General features: G+C 42.8%; 1 protein-coding gene across 5 annotated transcripts in view; it reads left to right on the top strand.

Annotated features, from left to right (window-relative positions):
• The window catches only part of LOC129812696 (AT-rich interactive domain-containing protein 1B-like), a 198,970-nt gene that overhangs the window by 173,115 nt on the left and 8,347 nt on the right, over positions 1-17,508 (top strand). For all 5 annotated transcript variants that reach the window (XM_055864489.1, XM_055864488.1, XM_055864490.1 and 2 more), the window contains 5 exons: positions 1,637-1,755; positions 7,984-8,087; positions 9,135-9,296; positions 9,451-9,660; positions 9,951-10,161. In XM_055864489.1, coding sequence (XP_055720464.1) covers positions 1,637-1,755; positions 7,984-8,087; positions 9,135-9,296; positions 9,451-9,660; positions 9,951-10,161 — 806 coding nt within the window. The remainder of the gene's footprint in view (positions 1-1,636; positions 1,756-7,983; positions 8,088-9,134; positions 9,297-9,450; positions 9,661-9,950; positions 10,162-17,508) is intronic.

The following is a 17,508-nucleotide window of genomic DNA, read 5'->3' as shown; positions in this document are numbered from 1 at the left end:
TTGTTGTTGTTGTTGATGATGTTTTTTATGACATTATTCTCGTCAGCACTGGCGCCGGGATTTTTTTAATGTGGGGCGATGTAGGGTGTAGATGCAGTAGGGAGAAATAGCACTTTACGGAACTGAAACGATATACTCCGACACGAGGTGGCAATGTCGCCATGTTAGCTACCGATTGTGTTGAATTCTTTGAAGTAACAGAAAGTATCCAATGATACCACATGATTTCCTTGGAAATAGCCAGCAAATCCCATAGTAAAACAGTACTGTCAAATAAAGTGCTGCCAAGAAAACAGTCTATAACAGGCAGGATTTGATTGATATCAGTGTATGTTGTTGTCTGTGAGCCATGGTTTTTCCTGTGAGCCCAGGCCCATAGAGGGATTACATATGTATCATCACACATGCTCTATGACTAATTACATCTGTGAGATGATAAACCTCCCAATAATCTCAAACCCATCCCTCCTCATCCCTCCTTCTGCCTGGTTAGTCACTGTCACACATCCAATGCATTGTTGTCCTCTCTGCTTGGGGAAGTTCAGCTCTTTTGACTGACTGACACAAATCCGCATTGAGTGTTTTATTTGTTTTTTTTTTGTCCTTGTGATCACAGTGTTGAGATGAATGTAGGATGTAGGATTGCCCTCCAGACAGAAAGGCAAGGGTTTTACTATGACCTTGTCAGTGTGGCATTTTAACACAAAGCTGCCCCCACTACTGCTACTACTACTACTACTACTACTACTACTGTCAACCCGTTACTCCATGTTCCTTAAATACTCTTTCTAGTCTGCTCTACTCTCTCTCCACTTCAAGGAAATGATCCACAACAGATGAGGGGATCTTCTGTACTCCTACCTCTCTCTCTCTCTCTCACTCCCCCCTCTGCCACTTCTCTCACTCTCCTTTTCCTGTTCTCTCGTTATCCAAGGGATTATTTGGACCAGCAGGAAGTAGAGATGGTCCAACTGCTATCCATCCTGGTGCGCTGTCTGTTGAGTTGGTACAGGGCTGGTACAGGGCTGGTACAGAGCTAGCATTGTACAGGGTACAGGGTATGGAGCGGTGACAGTGACCGTCTGTCTGCTGTGTGTGACGCTGGTTCAGCAGGTTGCTGATAAGCCCTCTGATGTCCTCCCAACACGCCGTGATGCGACGAGGCATGGAGAAAGAACGGGATTGATTTCAGCCGTCGCCAGAGCAACAAATAACATGATCCTTTCCAGAAGCACACCTTAATTAGTTAAATTATGACTTCGTGGGGAGAGGAGGGAGGGAGGGAAGAGGGCTGAGGAGAGGAGGGGTGAGGGATTTGCAAGGGATGAGAGGAAGGATGAAACAGCTTTCTATTCAGCTGTTACTCACACACACTTGCTTTTAAAGAGATTCTGTTTTTTTCTAGGAAATGTGCCCATACATTTTCAGGATGATGCTTTATACAGTACTGAAACGTATGGGCATATCCTCTGACTGGCATGGCCTTATAGCTTTGCAGTAGAGGCATAAAGTCTAATCTATTACGTAGTCTTTTCTACTACCATGTCAAAAGCCAACTAATTGCTCTCCACACCAAGTAGCTGGGTCCAGTCTTCCCTCTCTAACCAGCTCTTGTCTCTCTCTCTCTGTGTCCCAGACAGGGCAGCTACCCAGGCCCTGGCATAAACCAGATGGTGCCCCCCATCAACCAGTCGCAGGGCAACAACTCAGGCATGGGCACGCCACAGGGTCCACCCTACAATATGCCACCCTCAGGTAAGACCTGGACAGGCCAACAAGGTACCCAACAGCAACCAAAGTAGTGAACAATTGTCTAAAATGGTTGTGAGATTAAGTGGAGTCTTCTATAGCCTTCAGTTTGACAGACTTCAAACCAATCAAATCAAATGTTATGTATCACATGCGTCGAATACAACTGGTGTAGACTTTACATTTAATTGCTTGCTGACAAACCTTTTTCCAATGTTGCAGAGTAAAAAAATGATATACAAATAATAAAAAATTAATATATAGAGTACCAGTTAACTTCTTATGGCTGCATCCCGCTAACGGGATCGATATGACAACAGCCAGTGAAAGTGCAGGGCGCCAGATTCAAACAGAAATCTCATAATTAAAATTCCTCAAACATACATGTGTTTTATATCATTTTAAAGGTAATCTTGTTGTTAATCCCACAAGTGTCTGATTTCAAATATGCTTTCCAGCGAAAGCACTACAAACAATTATGTTAGGTCACCACCAAACCACAATAAGCACAGCCATTTTTCCAGCGAAATATAGCAGTCACAAAAAGCAGAAATAGAGATAAAATGAATCACTAACCTTTGATGATCTTCATCAAATGACACTCATAGGACTTCATGTTCCACAATACATGCATGTTTTGTTTGATAAAGTTCATATTTATATAAAAAAATCTGAGTTTACATTGGCGCGTTACATTCACTCGTTCCAAAAACATCAAGTGATTTTGCATAGCCACATCGTTTCAACAGAAATACTCATCATAAATGTAGATGATAATACAAGTTATACACATGGAATTATAGATATACCTCTCCTTAATGCAACCGCTGTGTCAGATTTCAAAAAAACTTTACGGAAAAAGCAAATCATGCAATAATCTGAGACAGAACAATAGCCAAATTAGCCGCCATGTTGGAGTCAACAGAAACCAGAAAATACATGATAAATGTTTCCTTACCTTTGATGAACTTCATCAGAATGCAGTCCTAGGAATCCCAGGTCCACAATAAATGCTTGATTTGTTCAATAATGCCCGTTATTTATGTCCAATTAGCTCCTTTGGTTAGCGCGTTTTGGTAAACAATTCCCAAGTCACAAAGCTTGTCCACTATAACGTGACGAAATGTCCAAAAGTTCCATAACAGTCAGTAGAAACATGTCAAATGATGTACTGAATCAATCTTTAGAATGTTGTTAACATACATCTTGAATAACGTTCCAACCGGAGAATTAGATTGACTTCAGTTGAGCGATGGAACGGAGCTGCCTATCACGTGAACGCGTGTGGTCAAAGCATGGTCAGCTGTGGTGACTAATTCCTTCGACCCCCTTCACATTAGAGTCATCAGACAAAGTTCTATTGACTGTTGACATCTAGTGGAAGCCGTATGAAGTAAAAAATCATCAATATCTCGCTGTAATTTCAATGAGAGCTTGGTTGAAAATCTGCCACATCAGAAAAAATCCAAACAGGAATTGGAACTTCTCAGGTTTTTGCCTGCCATATGAGTTCTGTTATACTCACAGACATAATTCAAACAGTTTTAGAAACTTCAGAGTGATTTCTATCCAATACTAATAATAATATGCAAATATTAGCAACTATGACTGAGGAGCAGGCAGTTTACTCTGGGCCCCTCTGTGCACCTTTCATCCAAGCTACTCAATACTGCCCCTGCAGCCATAAGAAGTTAAAAGTTTGGACACATCTACTCATTCAAGGGTAATAGTGAAGAATAATAGTGAACATCAAAACTATGAAATAACACATATGATATCATGTATTAACCCAGAAAGTTTTAAACAAATCCAAATATATTTTAGATTGTTAAAGTAGCCACACTTTGCCTTGATGACAGTTTTCTACACTCTTGGCATTCTCTCAACCAGCTTCATGATGTGGTCACCTTGAATGCATTTCAATTAACAGGTGTGCCTTGTTAAAAGTTAATTGTGGAATTTCTTTCCTTCTTAATGCGTTTGAGCCAATCAGTTGTGTTGTGACAAGGTGGTGGTGGTATACTATGGCAAGGACAGCTCAAATAAGAGAAGAAAAACAACAGTCCATCATTACTTTAAGACATGAAGGTCAGTCAATGCGGAACATTTCAAGAACTTTGAACGTTTCTTCAAGTGCAGTCGCAAAAACCACCAAGCACTATGATGAAACTGGCTCTCATGAGGACCACCACAGGAAAGGAAGACCCAGAGTTACATCTGCTGCAGAGGATAAGTGCATTAGAGTTACCAGCCTCAGAAATTGCAGCCCAAATAAATGCTTCACAGAGTTCAAGTAACAGACACATCTCAAGATCAACTGTTCAGAGGAAACTGTGTGAATCAGGCCTTCATGTTCGAATTGTTGCAAAGAAACCACTACTAAAGGACACCAATAAGAAGAGACTTGCTTGTGCCAAGAAATATGTGCAATGGACATTAGACCAGTGAGTCAAAATGTGTGATTTTTGGTTCCAACCGCCGTGTCTTTGTGAGATGCAGAGTAGGTGAACGGATGATCTCCGCATGTGAGGCTCCCACCATGAAGCATGGAGGAGGAGGTGTGATGGTGTGGGAGTGCTTTGCTGGTGACACTGTCTGGGATTTATTTAGAATTCAAGGCACACTTAACCAGCAAGGCTACCACAGCTTTCTGCAGCGATATGCCATCCCATCTGGTTTGCGCTTATCATTTGTTTTTCAACAGGACAATGACCCAACACACCTCCAGGCTGTGTAAGGGCTATTTGACCAAGAAGGAGAGTGATGGAGTGTCTCCCGAGTGATGCAGCAGTCTAAGGCACTGCATCGCCGTGCTAGAGGCATCACTACAGACCCTGGTTCGATACCAGGCTGTATGACAACCTTCCATGATCGGGAGTCCCATAGGGCGGGCGCATAATTGGCCCAGCGTCATCTGGGTTCGGGGAGGGTTTGGCCAGGGTAGGTCATCATTGTAAATGAGAATTTGTTCTTAACTGACTTGCCTAGTTAAATAAAGGTTAAATAAAAAATATATACTGTGCCTTCGGAAAGCATTGAGACCCCTTGACTTTTTCCATACTTTGTTACGTTACAGTCATATTCTAAAATGGATTAAAGAAAAAAAACGCAGCAATCTACACACAATACTCCATAATGACACAACGAAAATAGTTTTTTTTTAAACATTTTTGCAAATGTATTAAAAATAAAAAACACATACATTATTTACATCAGTATTCAGACCCATTGCTACAAGACACGAAGTTGAGCTCAGGTGTATCCTGTTTCCATTGATCATCCTTGAGATGTTTCTACAACTTCATTGGAGTCCATCTGTGGTAAATTCAATCGATTGGACATAATTTGGAAAGGCACACACCTGTCTATATAAGGTCCCACAGTTGTCAGAGCAAAAACCAAGCCATGAGGTCAAAGGAATTGTCCATAGAGCTCCGAGACAGGGTTGTGTCGAGGCACAGATCTGGGGAAGGGTACCAAAAACATTCTGCAGTATTGAAGGTCCCCAAGAACACAGTGGCCTCCATCATTCTTAAATGTAAGAAGTTTGGAACCACCCAGACTCTTCCTAGAGCTGGCCGCCTGGCCAAACTGAGCAATCGGGTGAGAAGGGCCTTGGTCAGGGAGGTGAACAAGAACCCGATGGTCACTCTGACAGAGCTCTAGAGTTCCTCTGTGGAGATGGAAGAACCTTCCAGAAGGACAACCATCTCTGCAGCACTCCACCAATCAGGCCTTTATGATAGAGTGGCCAAATGGAAGCCACTCCTCAGTAAAAGGCACATGACAGCCATCTTGGAGTTTGCCAAAGGGCACCTAAAGACTCTCAGACCACGAGAAGCAAGATTCTCTGATCTGATGAAAATATTGAACTTTTTGGCCTGAATGCCAAGCGACACATCTGGAGGAAACCTGGCACCATCCCTACGGTGAAGCATGGTGGTGGCAGCATCACGCTGTGAAGATGTTTTTCAACGGCAGGGACTGGGAGACTAGTCAGGATCGAAGGGAAGATGAACGGAGCAAAGTACAGAGAGATCCTTGATAAAAACCTGCTCCAGAGCGCTCAGGACCTCAGACTGGGGGTGAAGGTTCTTCCAACAGGACAATGACCCAAAGCACACAGCCAAGACAATGCAGGAGTGGCTTTAGGACAGGTCTCTGAATGAACTTGAGTGGCCCAGCCAGAACCCGGACTTGAACTTGATCTAACATCTCTGGACAGACCTCAAAATAGTTGTGCAGTGAATCTCCCCATCCAACCTGACAGAGCTTGAGAGGATCTGCAGAGAAGAATGGGAGTAACTCCCCAAATACAGGTGCGCCAAGCTTGTAGCATCATACCCAAGAAGACTCAATGCTGTAATCGCTGCCAAAGGTGCTTCTATAAAGTACTGAGTAAAGGGTCTGAATACTTATGTACATGTTATATTTCTGTATTTTTATTTTTTATACACAGCGATTTACTGTTCTGAAGATGGTTATTTTCCTGCAGACAGCTCTGTTCTGTTATTTTTCTTGTTCCGTTGGCCCTCCTGAGAACAGATTAATGCAGTGCGCCCCTTTCTCCTGCTCTCTCTTGCCCTTCACCCCTCCACATTGTGCTAAACACACCTCGGAGAATGCAAGGCTCTATTTGAAAAGAGCTTTCTGCTCAGCCTTACAAAACTAAATATCAGGCTGCATGACATTTGGAAGACTTCAAATGAATTAGAGTGCCAAGGTTCTTAAAAACTCATCTCAGCTGCCCCTGGGGTTGGTAAAAAGCTATTAGTTTCACATAGTGCTGAGCGCCGAGCTGAGAAGTGAAATAAAGGGACAAACCTTGGGACTCTTGGCATGTAGGGACACTTTCTTCTCAATAGGAAAATGCTTATTCAGTCCACACTCGGAAAGTAGTCTTCAAGATATTATTCATTTCTACCAAGAACATTTGAAAGAAGTTACCTAAGGATATCAAAAATGTTAATACCATCTTTAAGTCTACCAGTTCATAAACATAGTAAGAGCAGAATTTATATTTGTGGTGCTGAAATACCTATTCAATGTTAGACAAAGGCGTAAGATATATAGTCAGCAAGGCCGAGAGAGTGCAATGGTATTTCATTTAAAAGTTCATTGTTTTTCTCAAGCAATGCCTTCTTCATTTTTATTAGTTCATTTTGCCTTTATTCCTTTTGAGAAGAATCCCTGGAAGAGGACCTTGGAGATAGAAAGGACGAGTTCATCTCCCCAGCGAGACAGACATTTTGATAATACTTTCTCCATTATCCAGAACTGTTCTTTGGCTTCAGAACAGCTCATCATTTGGCTCTGTGTGCGCGTATTTCAGAGACAAGATGTAGTGCAATGGCTACAATGACTAATAACCCCATCAACTCCTTATGTACATGCTATGTGAAGATTGCTCCTCATACACTAGCCAGTGGTTCCCAAACTTCTTCAGTTACTGTCGCACAAACTGAATTTAGCTCTGCCCGGAGTACACCTGAAGTACCCCCTCATGTACATTTAACCATTAGACCTCTGGTCTCATCAGTCTTCTCAAGTACCCCCTGTGGATAGGCCAAGTACCCCCAGGTGTGAACATCCATTCATTATGCACTCATATGTTTCATTCAAAGTTTGTCTGGTGCACTCATGATGCACCAATACCAGAGCAGAGTAGAGTCCTTATTATCCCAGAGCGGCAATTCATTCATGATGCACCAATGCCTTTTAAATGAACTGTCCACTGCAAATCTCACTTTTAAAAGGGAATATTCTGTTAACTTATGCCCAAATAATGTTGTTGACTCGTTCTATACTCGCGTATTTGTGGTCAAAGCATAAATTGGAGAAAAAAACACAAAAAAACACCTAAAACTTGTATCTCAAACAGACCGTTTATTTTATTTTTTTGCTATTTCCTCATAGAGTATGATGTCATACTCCTGTGGAGGATGAGCTGGCCATCAGCGGTGTAGAGGAGGATGAGCTGGCCAATCAGCGATCTATATTTTTTATGACCGGTATACGCCCACACCATTCTGTTGTTGTGGTACGCCCACACCATTTCAACACAGAAAAGCAGCTTTTTAACATACTTAAATAAAACATTTTGGAAGGAAAACTTTTACTCATACTGTAAGTAATAACAGGTCATATTTCATAGAAATCTGTAAACACTGGAAATATACTTTAAAATGTGTGAAAATCTTTAATTGATTCTTCCCTCCATTTTCTTCTGTGTAGGGCCCATGGGGATGGCTGGGGATGGGATGGTGACTCCAGTTGGGAAGCAGAAAATGGATGGCAAGGAGGAGAGCATGCCCACCAATGAACCTCCCAGACCCAAGGTACAACCTCTCTCGCTCTCACGCTCACACTCACTCACTCACTCACCTACTCACTCACTCACTCACTCACTCACTCACTCACTCACTCACTCACTCACTCACTCATGAACCAAAGGCATCTGATCAGCATATGCTGCATTAGCACAGCAGGCATACTTTAGTTTTCTTGAATATTTAATAATTTGTTCAACATTTACAGTTCATAATGTTTTCTTGATTTGTTTTTGTCATCATCTCTGTTCCTTTTGATGTGTTGGCAGCTATAACTGCAAAGAGGTTGTTTAGAATCCTGCACACATCCACACACAGTGTGCTTTCCCTCCTCGCCACAGCCCAACCCACCCTAATGCTGACTGCTCACTTCTCCCAAATGAAGCTCAGCTCAGCAACAGCTTTGCACTTTGGCTCTTTCCATTCCTGCCTTTTGGTTTTGCCCTCATCATTTCGGTGAAAAGCCCTGTCTTTGTTGATAGTAGTGGTGGGTGTTGAATTATTGAAGGCAATCTGAGCTGTGTGAAGACCCCCGGAGCTCCCTTAAGAGATGATGTGTCTGTACTCTGTAGTAACAAGACAACGCCTTAGTCTCCCTGCCAGTCTGCGGGGAGGGAGGGAGAGGGAGGGAGAGGGAGAGGGAGAGGGAGAGGGAGAGGGAGAGGGAGAGGGAGAGGGAGAGGGAGAGGGAGAGAGAGATGGTTCTGCTGACATGCAATCTGTCACTGAAAAGCTCAAACACATACCTACCTGTGCACAGAGCACTTGTTCCCTGCATTCTGAGTAGTCTTTCTTTCTTTCTTTCTTGCTGTGTCTCTCTTTCTGGTTTGTTGAGTCTTTCTGATGCACGCAGCTGTTTGCAAGAGGCCTTTTAGAACATACTGCAACTCACTTTTTGTTCACACACGGTAGTGGTTGGGGTGAAGGAATGGGTGAGGAAAGAACAGAGCAATACGAAAAACAGAATCCATTCCACTCTGTCTCCACCACTAACACTCACCACAGTGCTCTCTCCCTCTCTCCTTCTCTCTCTCTCTCTCTCTGTGTATGTTACAGGATGGCTACAGTGGATCCCAGTGTGTCTCCCAGCCTACCACCCCTGGTGCCATGCCTGTCCCCTCTCCTCTGTCCCCCAGCCCAGCCAGCCTGTCCTCCTACCATGGGGATGACAGTGACAGCATTAGCAGCCCCGTCTGGCCAAAGACTCCTTCCAGCCCTGTATGTGACACTCTTCCTTACATTCCAACCAATATCTTCCAATGTTTTATTTGTTGTGTTTTTTTTTCTTCAGTATGATGACTGATGTGAGTAGTTGTGCCAGTTTGCAAGGTTGGAGCTAATTCCATATATCTCTCTATCTCTTCCGACTCAGAAGCCCAACTCGTCCACCATGACTAACGAGCGAATCACACGTCTGTATGATATGGGTGGGGAGCCGGAGAGGCGTGGCTGGGTGGACCGCTACCTTTCCTTTATGGAGGAGAGGGGTACACCTGTTCCCTACCTCCCTGCCGTGGGCAAGAAGCCCCTGGACCTCTACAGACTCTACATGGTGGTCAGGGAGATAGGGGGCCTGGCCATGGTGAGAGACAACCACTGAGTTCATTTCATTGTATTTTACAGGACCGATAGACACTGCGAAGTGTTTTTCTCATGTATTGCAGGACAGAAATAATGTTGCACTATACACTTTTGATGTGGTTGATTAGACTCGTCAATATCACTTATCTGGTAGTCGCTTTGAATTGGGACAAAGCAACAGGTTAGCAGTTACAAGCCAGGATACATACAGCGGACTAACATGCCATTGTATTAATGCTCTGTCTCCTGTCTCCCTCCCCACCCCCCTCCCTACCATCCTCTCCCCTCCAGGTGAACAAGAACAAGAAGTGGCGTGAGCTGTCCACTAGTCTGAGTGTTGGTACCTCCAGCAGCTCCGCCAGCTGTCTGAAGAAGCAGTACATCCAGTACCTGTTTGCTTATGAGTGTAAGGTGGAGCGCGGAGAGGACCCGCCGGCCGACAGCAACACTGGGACTGGGGGGGACAACAGGAAGCAGGCCAAGGTGCAGCCGCCCTCTCCTGGTAAGGACCGGTACTTATGATGATGATGATGATGACGGTGGTGGTGGTGGTGGTGGTGGTGGTGGTGGTGGTGGTGGTGGTGGTGGTGGAGGTGGTGGTGGTGGTGGTGGTGGTGGTGGTGGTGGTGGTGGTGGTGGTGGGGGTGGTGGTGGTGGGGGTGGTGGTGGTGGGCGTGGTGGTGGTGGGGGTGGTGGTGGTGGGCGTGGTGGTGGTGGGCGTGGTGGTGGTGGTGGTGGTGGGGGTGGTGGGGGTGGTGGGGGTGGGGGTGGTGGGGGTGGTGGTGGTGGTGGGGGTGGTGGTGGGGGTGGGCGTGGTGGTGGTGGTGGTGGTGGGCGTGGTGGTGGTGGTGGTGGGGGTGGTAATGATGTTGTGTAGACTGTAATTCTGGCATGTCATTGGAAGATTGAGACTTTTCATGCCAGCGGTGTGTACGGACTTCATGTATAGTTTTGTGTGCCTTTTCGTGGACTGATAATGTATCTTGGTTGAAAATAAAAACAAGGTTTACCGAGGTCCCCCTGATAATATCAACAGTTATAGTACCTCTAGGCATATATATGGCTTGATTTGATTACAGCATTACAAAGGTTAAGTAATGTAATTTGGGGTAATGCTACTATGCTATTTATAAGACAAAGTATTTGTTTTTCATGTTGTCCCTGACACTGTGTTTCTAAGCACAATTACTGTGCTCAGCTAAGGAGAGAGAGCTGGAGCGTAAAGGTTGCGTCTCTAATTCAGAGCGTTGATGAGAAAAGGGACCCTGACTTTTAAATAGAACACCAGCGCCTCACCTGCCTGAGTCACACCAGATTGCTTTTGCTAAGAGGGTAGAGAAGAGCACCTGCCTTCACCACACAAGCACACCACACCCACACAGATGTAAAGGACATGACACTGCTTGCTTAGTGAGTGCCACTTCAGTCTGATTCGGCTAACACTGAGGCTCAAACCCAGGACCGTGTCTTTTTCTAGCACACATGACCGCCCTCCCAAAGTGTCTTTCCAGTCCCGCCACGTGAAAAGCTAGTTATACGGTGGCGCAAGTGGGGACTCTTCAGGCTGAGGTGTAAGTTTCACACATCCCCATGTGCTACACAGACACACACCTACTCTTGCATATGTTTGCATCCCAGCCTCTTAGCCACTTGATGGAGACATAACCTTCTGATATGAATATTTACCTTCATTTTGAGCCAGGTCAGTGCGTCTACACTGAACCAAAATGGAAACACAACATGAAACAATTTCTAAGATTTTACTGAGTTACAGATCATATAAGGTTTGAAATACATAAATTAGGCCCTAATCTATGGATTTCACATGACTGGGAATACAGATATGCATCTGTTGGTTACAGATACACTACATGACCAAAAGTATGTGGAAACCCGCTCGTCGAACATCTCATTCCAAAATCATGGGCATTAATATGGAGTTGGTCCCCCCGTTACTGTTATAACAGCCTCCACTCTTCTGGGAATGCTTTCCACTACATGTTGGAACCCTGCTGCGAGTTGATCAGGCTGTTGATTGTGGCCTGTGGAATGTTGTCCTACTCCTTTTCAATGGCTGTGTGAAATTGCTGGATATTGGTGGGAACTGGAACACGCTGTCATACACGTCGATACGGAGCATCCCAAACATGCTCAATGGGTGACATGTCTGGTGAGTATGCAGACCATAGAAGAACTGGGATATTTTCAGCTTCCTGGAATTTTGTACAGATCCTTGCGACATGGGGCTGTGCAAAATGAAATGGCACGACAATGGGCTTCAGGATCTCGTCACGGTATCTCTGTGCATTCAAATTGCCATCAATAAAATGCAATTGTGTTTGTTGTCCATAGCTTATGCCTGCCCATACCATAACCCCACCGCCACCATGATGTTCACAACATTGACATCAGTAAACCGTTCGCCCACACAACGCCATACACCCTGTCTGCCATCTGCCTGGTACTGTTGAAACCGGGATTCATCCGTGAAGGGCACATTTCTCCAGCGTGCCAGTGGCCATCGAAAGTGAGCATTTTCCCACTGAAGTCGGTTATGACGCGTAACTGCAGTCAGGTCAAGACCCTGGTGAGGACGACGAGCACGCAGATGAGCTTCTCTGAGACGGTTTCTTACATTTTGTGCAGAAATTGTTCAGTTGTGCAAACCCAACGTTTCCTTAGCTGTCTGGGTGGCTGGTCTCAGACAATCCTGCAGATGAAGAAGCCGGATGTGTAGGTCCTGGGCTGGTGTGGTTACACGTGGTGTGCGGTTGTGAGGCCGGTTGGACGTACTACCAAATTCTCTAAAACGATGTTGGATGCGGCTTATGGTAGAGAAAAGAACATTCAATTATCTGGCAACAGCTCTGCTGGACATTCTTGCAGTCAGCATGCCAATTGCACGCTCCCTCAAAACTTGAGACATCTGTGGCATTGCGTTGTGTACCAAAACTACACATTTTAGAGTGGCCTTTTATTGTGCCCAGCACAAGGTGCACCTATGATATGATCATGTTCTTTAATCAGCTTCTTGATATGCCACACCTGTCAAGTGGATGGATTATCTTGGCAAAGGAGAAATGCTCACTAACATTTGTGCAAAACATTTGATAGAAATATGTTTTTTGTGCATATGAATGATTTCTAGGATCTTTCATTTCAGTTCATAAAACATGGTACCAAAACTTTAAGTGTTACGTTTATATTTTTGCTCAGCATATTTAATGGAAATAGAACATACACTGAAATTGAATAAAATATTTATCAGTTTTATATCACACAATTTCGAATCTGAAATCTTTTCGACATCAGAGCAATGTTGAGGGGATCCTATTTGAGTCAGAAAAGGATACGCATATGATAGGTAATATGTACAATACCTTGCAGAGATCCTATCCAACTGACAATCTCTTAGAAAAAAATATAAACTATTGAAACCAAGACTTAAAGATAACTGATATTGTCACAAGATGAAGCGTTGGAACATAACTAACAACATTACAGTTAATTAAAGTTAACTTAATCCAGTATAAATTAATGTACTGAATTTATTACACAACACAAAATTCACAAATTCTACAGCACAACGACAGAGCCATGTTGTAAGTGTAAAACGAACAATGATTCACTAATGAATGCATTCTGGGAGTGCGATTAACGTCCAAAAGTGGTGAGATACCAATGGGTTGGACTCGTTTAAAAAAAACATTAACTTAAAAACTGGAAATGAATTGATCCCCCATCGTAAAGACAATGTATTATTATTAAAATATTTTAAAAATTAGGGCTTCAGAGAGAAACAAAATAGCACAATTTAAAGCCATATGGCATAAAGTATTACAGAAACTATTACAGAAAGTATTACAAGCACTAGAAATATCCAAAGGATGACATTTTTTTATTATTTTTTATTATTAGACAAACAAGATAGGTACGGTGGGATACATGTTGGTCTGAACAAGTATGTTTGTTGCAGTGATGGAAAAAGTACCTCATTTTCATACTTGAGTAAAAGTAAAGACACCTTAAAAGAAAATGACTGAGTAAAAGTCACCCAGTAAAATAATACTTGAGTAAAAGTCTAAAACTATTTGTTTTTAAATGTACTTAAGTATCAAAAGTAAAAGTAGAAATAATTTAAAATGTCTTATATTAACCAAACCAGATGACACAATTTTCTTGTTTTTTAAATTTACGGATAGCCAGGGTCACAGTTCAACACTCAGACATAATTTACAAACGAAGCATTTGTTTAGTGAGTCTGACAGATCGGAGGCAGTAGGGATGACCATGGATGTTCTCTTGATATGTGCGTGAATTAGACACATTTTCCTGTCCTGCTAAGCATTCAAAATGTAACGAGTACTTTTGTGTTTCAGGGAAAATGTAAGGTGTAAAAAGTACATTATCTCCTTTAGGAATGTAGTGAAGTAAAAGTTGTCAAAAATATAAATAGTAAAGTAAAGGACAGATGCCCCAAAAAAAATGAAATGTATGTACGTCTGAAGCTAGTTGGTTTCCATCCTATTGTTGACAGATGTTCATGCGAATATTCAAAAATCTGCAGAAAAACAATAATCGCATTTTCCCACCTGAGATGTGTTATCTTCTAAATTACTTGTTGTGGTTAAAAGGCTGTGCGAGATGAAGTAGAGCGCACAAAATGTACTTTTTCGCTTAAGTTTTCATGTACTGCATAAAAATCTGAAGTTCATTGCGTTTCTATTGTATTTTGAACTCTACTGATATTTCTGTCACAAACTGTTGTGTTAAATGGCACATGTGCCGCCTCTGGTCTTGGTACGTGTGCTTTAGCCAGCAGCTAGCAGATACAGTGCGGGTAGACTAGTCTACATGATGAGATTATTATGGATATGGATATGATCACGTTTTATTGGTCACATACACATATTTAGCAGATGTTATTGCGGGTGTAGCGAAATGCTTGTGTTCCTAGCTCCTACAGTGCAGTAATATCTAACAATTCACAACAATACACACATCTAAAAGTAAAATAATGGAATTAAGAAATGTATAAATATTAGGGCGAGCAATGTCTGAGTGGCATTGACTAAAACACAGTAGAATACAGTTTATACAGTTGAAGTCGGAAGTTTACATACACCTTAGCCAAATACATTTAAACTCAGTTTTTCACAACTCCTGACATTTAATGCGAGTAAAAATTCCCTGTTTTAGGTCAGTTAGGATCACCACTTATTTTAAGAATGTGAAATGTCAGAATAATAGTAGAGAGAATGATTTATTTCAGCTTTATTTATTTCATCACATTCCCAGTGGGTCAGAAGTTTACTTACACTCAATTAGTATTTGGTAGCATTGCATTTAAATTGTTTAACTTGGGTCAAATGTTTTGGGTAGCCTTCCACAAGCTTCCAACAATAAGTTGGGTGAATTTTGTCCCATTCCTCCGGACAGAGCTGGAGTAACTGAGTCAGGTTTATAGGCCTCCTTGCTCGCACATGCTTTTTCAGTTCTGCCCACACATTTTCTATAGGATTGAGGTCAGGGCTTTGTGATGGCCACTCCAATACCTTGACTTTGTTGTCCTTAGGCCATTTTGCCACAACTTTGGAAGTATGCTTGGGATCATTGTCCATTTGGAAGACCCATTTGCGACCAAGCTTTAACTTCCTGACTGATGCCTTGAGATGTTGCTTCAATATATCCATATAATTTTCCTACCTCATGATGCCATCTATTTTGCTAAGTGCACCAGTCCCTCCTGCAGCAAAGCACCCCCACAACATGATGCTGCCACCCCCATGCGTCACCCCCATGCGTCACGGTCTCCCTTTTCCCTCCAAACACAACGATGGTCATTATGGCCAAACAGTTCCATTTTTGTTTCGTCAGATAAGGGGACATTCTCCAAAATATGATCATTGGCCCCATGTGCAGTTGCAAATCGTAGTCTGGCTTTTTTATGGCGGTTTTGGAGCAGTGGCTTCTTCCTTGCTGAGCGGCCTTTCAGGTTATATTGATATAGGACTCGTTTTACTGTGGATATAGATACTTTTGCACCTGTTTCCTCCAGCATCTTCACAAGGTCCTTTGCTGTTGTTCTGGGATTGATTTGCACTTTTTTGGCACCAAAGTACGTTCATCTCTAGGAGACAGAATGCTTCTCCTTCCTGAGCAGTATGACGGCTACGTGGTTCTATGGTGTTTATACTTGCGTACTATTGTTTGTACAGATGAACGTGGTACCTTCAGGCTTTTGGAAATGCTCCCAAGGATGAACCAGACTTGTGGAGGTCCACAATTTTTTTTCTGAGGTCTTGGCTGATTTTCTTTTGATTTTCCCATGATATCAAGCAAAGAGGCACTGAGTTTGAAGGTAGGCCTTGAAATACATCCACAGGTACACCGCCAATTGACTCAAATTATGTCAATTAGCCTATCAGAAGCTTCTAAAGCCATGACATTGTTTTCTGGAATTTTCCAAGCTGTTTAAAGGCATAGTCAACTTAGTGTATGTAAACTTCTGATCCACTGGAATTGTGTTTCAGTGAATTATAAGTGAAATAATCTGTCTGTAAACAATTGTTGGGAAAATTATTTGTGTCATGCACAAAGTAGATGTCCTACCCGACTTGCCAAAACTATAGTTTGTTAACAAGACATTTGTGAAGTGGTTGAAAACGAGCTTTATTGACTCCAACCTAAGTGTATGTGAACTTCCGACTTCAACTGTACATGTGAAATGAGTAAAAGTATGTAAACATTATTAAAGTGATGAGTGATTCCATGTCTATGTTCATAGGGCAGCAGCCTCTCAGGTGCAGGGTTGAGTAACCGGGTGGTAGCCGGCTAGTGATGGCTATTTAACAGTCTGATTGCCTTGAGATAGAAGCTGTTTTTCAGTCTCTTGGTCCCAGCTTTTTTTAACCTAAAACAGCTGAAAATACAATATTTTGGTTATGATAAATATATTTCACAGCGGTTTAGAAGGTACAATGATTATGTTGGTTGAAGTGGACAGAGAATAGTCTCCATACTTTGCTCTAACAGAGGAGAGACCTCATATTGCCTTATCTGTATATCTGTCTATCTGTCTCTTGACACCCACTATCCCTCTATCTATCCACTCATCCACTCTGCTGCTCCCTGGTGCCTGCTTGGCTGGCTGCGTCACTGACTCACGCTATATATACCTGACAGCTAGGTGATGATGTTCCAGAGTAGGGAGAGCTGTTGAGCAGCCAAGATGGGAGGAGGGGAGGGGATTTCCCCTGAGAATGATTAATGAGGCTGGAGTCATGGATATAAACAACGCTGACCTCCAGTCAACCTCTATTCACACTCACACGAAGCCTATGAGCCAGCGCTTTCTGTCTTATGTCATCCACCTCTACACACCTACACACTAACACACATCTCTCCCTCTAAATGTAGAGTAGAGGGCACTTGAGTTCACGCTTTGTAAATGTCCCCTCCCGCCCACTCTCCCTCCCAGTGTTGCCCTGCCTGTCTTTCTGCCTGCCTCCCAGTGTTTTTCTGTCTTCCTGTCTACCAGCTGGGATGGGAATGCTGTTAAAACCTTTACCTGCAGTGGGCTAAATCAGTGTCACACATAGTGTTTCTTGGTAGTCTTAAACAAATCTACTTTGATACAAAACTATACATCTCACACACATGGTTATGGGCTTAAAAAGAAGACACATGTACCATGTCAGATATAGAGTTGAGATGTATTCAATTTTGAGTTTGTACCCCAATATTACACTTTTATATCACAGAAGACTGAAATATAACAAAACCATTTGACATAGGAACACCCATTTTTTATGAAATGAATTATGAAATTAAGAATAACATCCCATAA

This window comes from Salvelinus fontinalis, chromosome 16 (assembly GCF_029448725.1).
Source record: "Salvelinus fontinalis isolate EN_2023a chromosome 16, ASM2944872v1, whole genome shotgun sequence".
Classification (NCBI taxonomy): domain Eukaryota; kingdom Metazoa; phylum Chordata; class Actinopteri; order Salmoniformes; family Salmonidae; genus Salvelinus; species Salvelinus fontinalis.
Note: the sequence above shows the minus strand (reverse complement) of the source record. Positions and strands in the feature narration are given on the sequence as shown.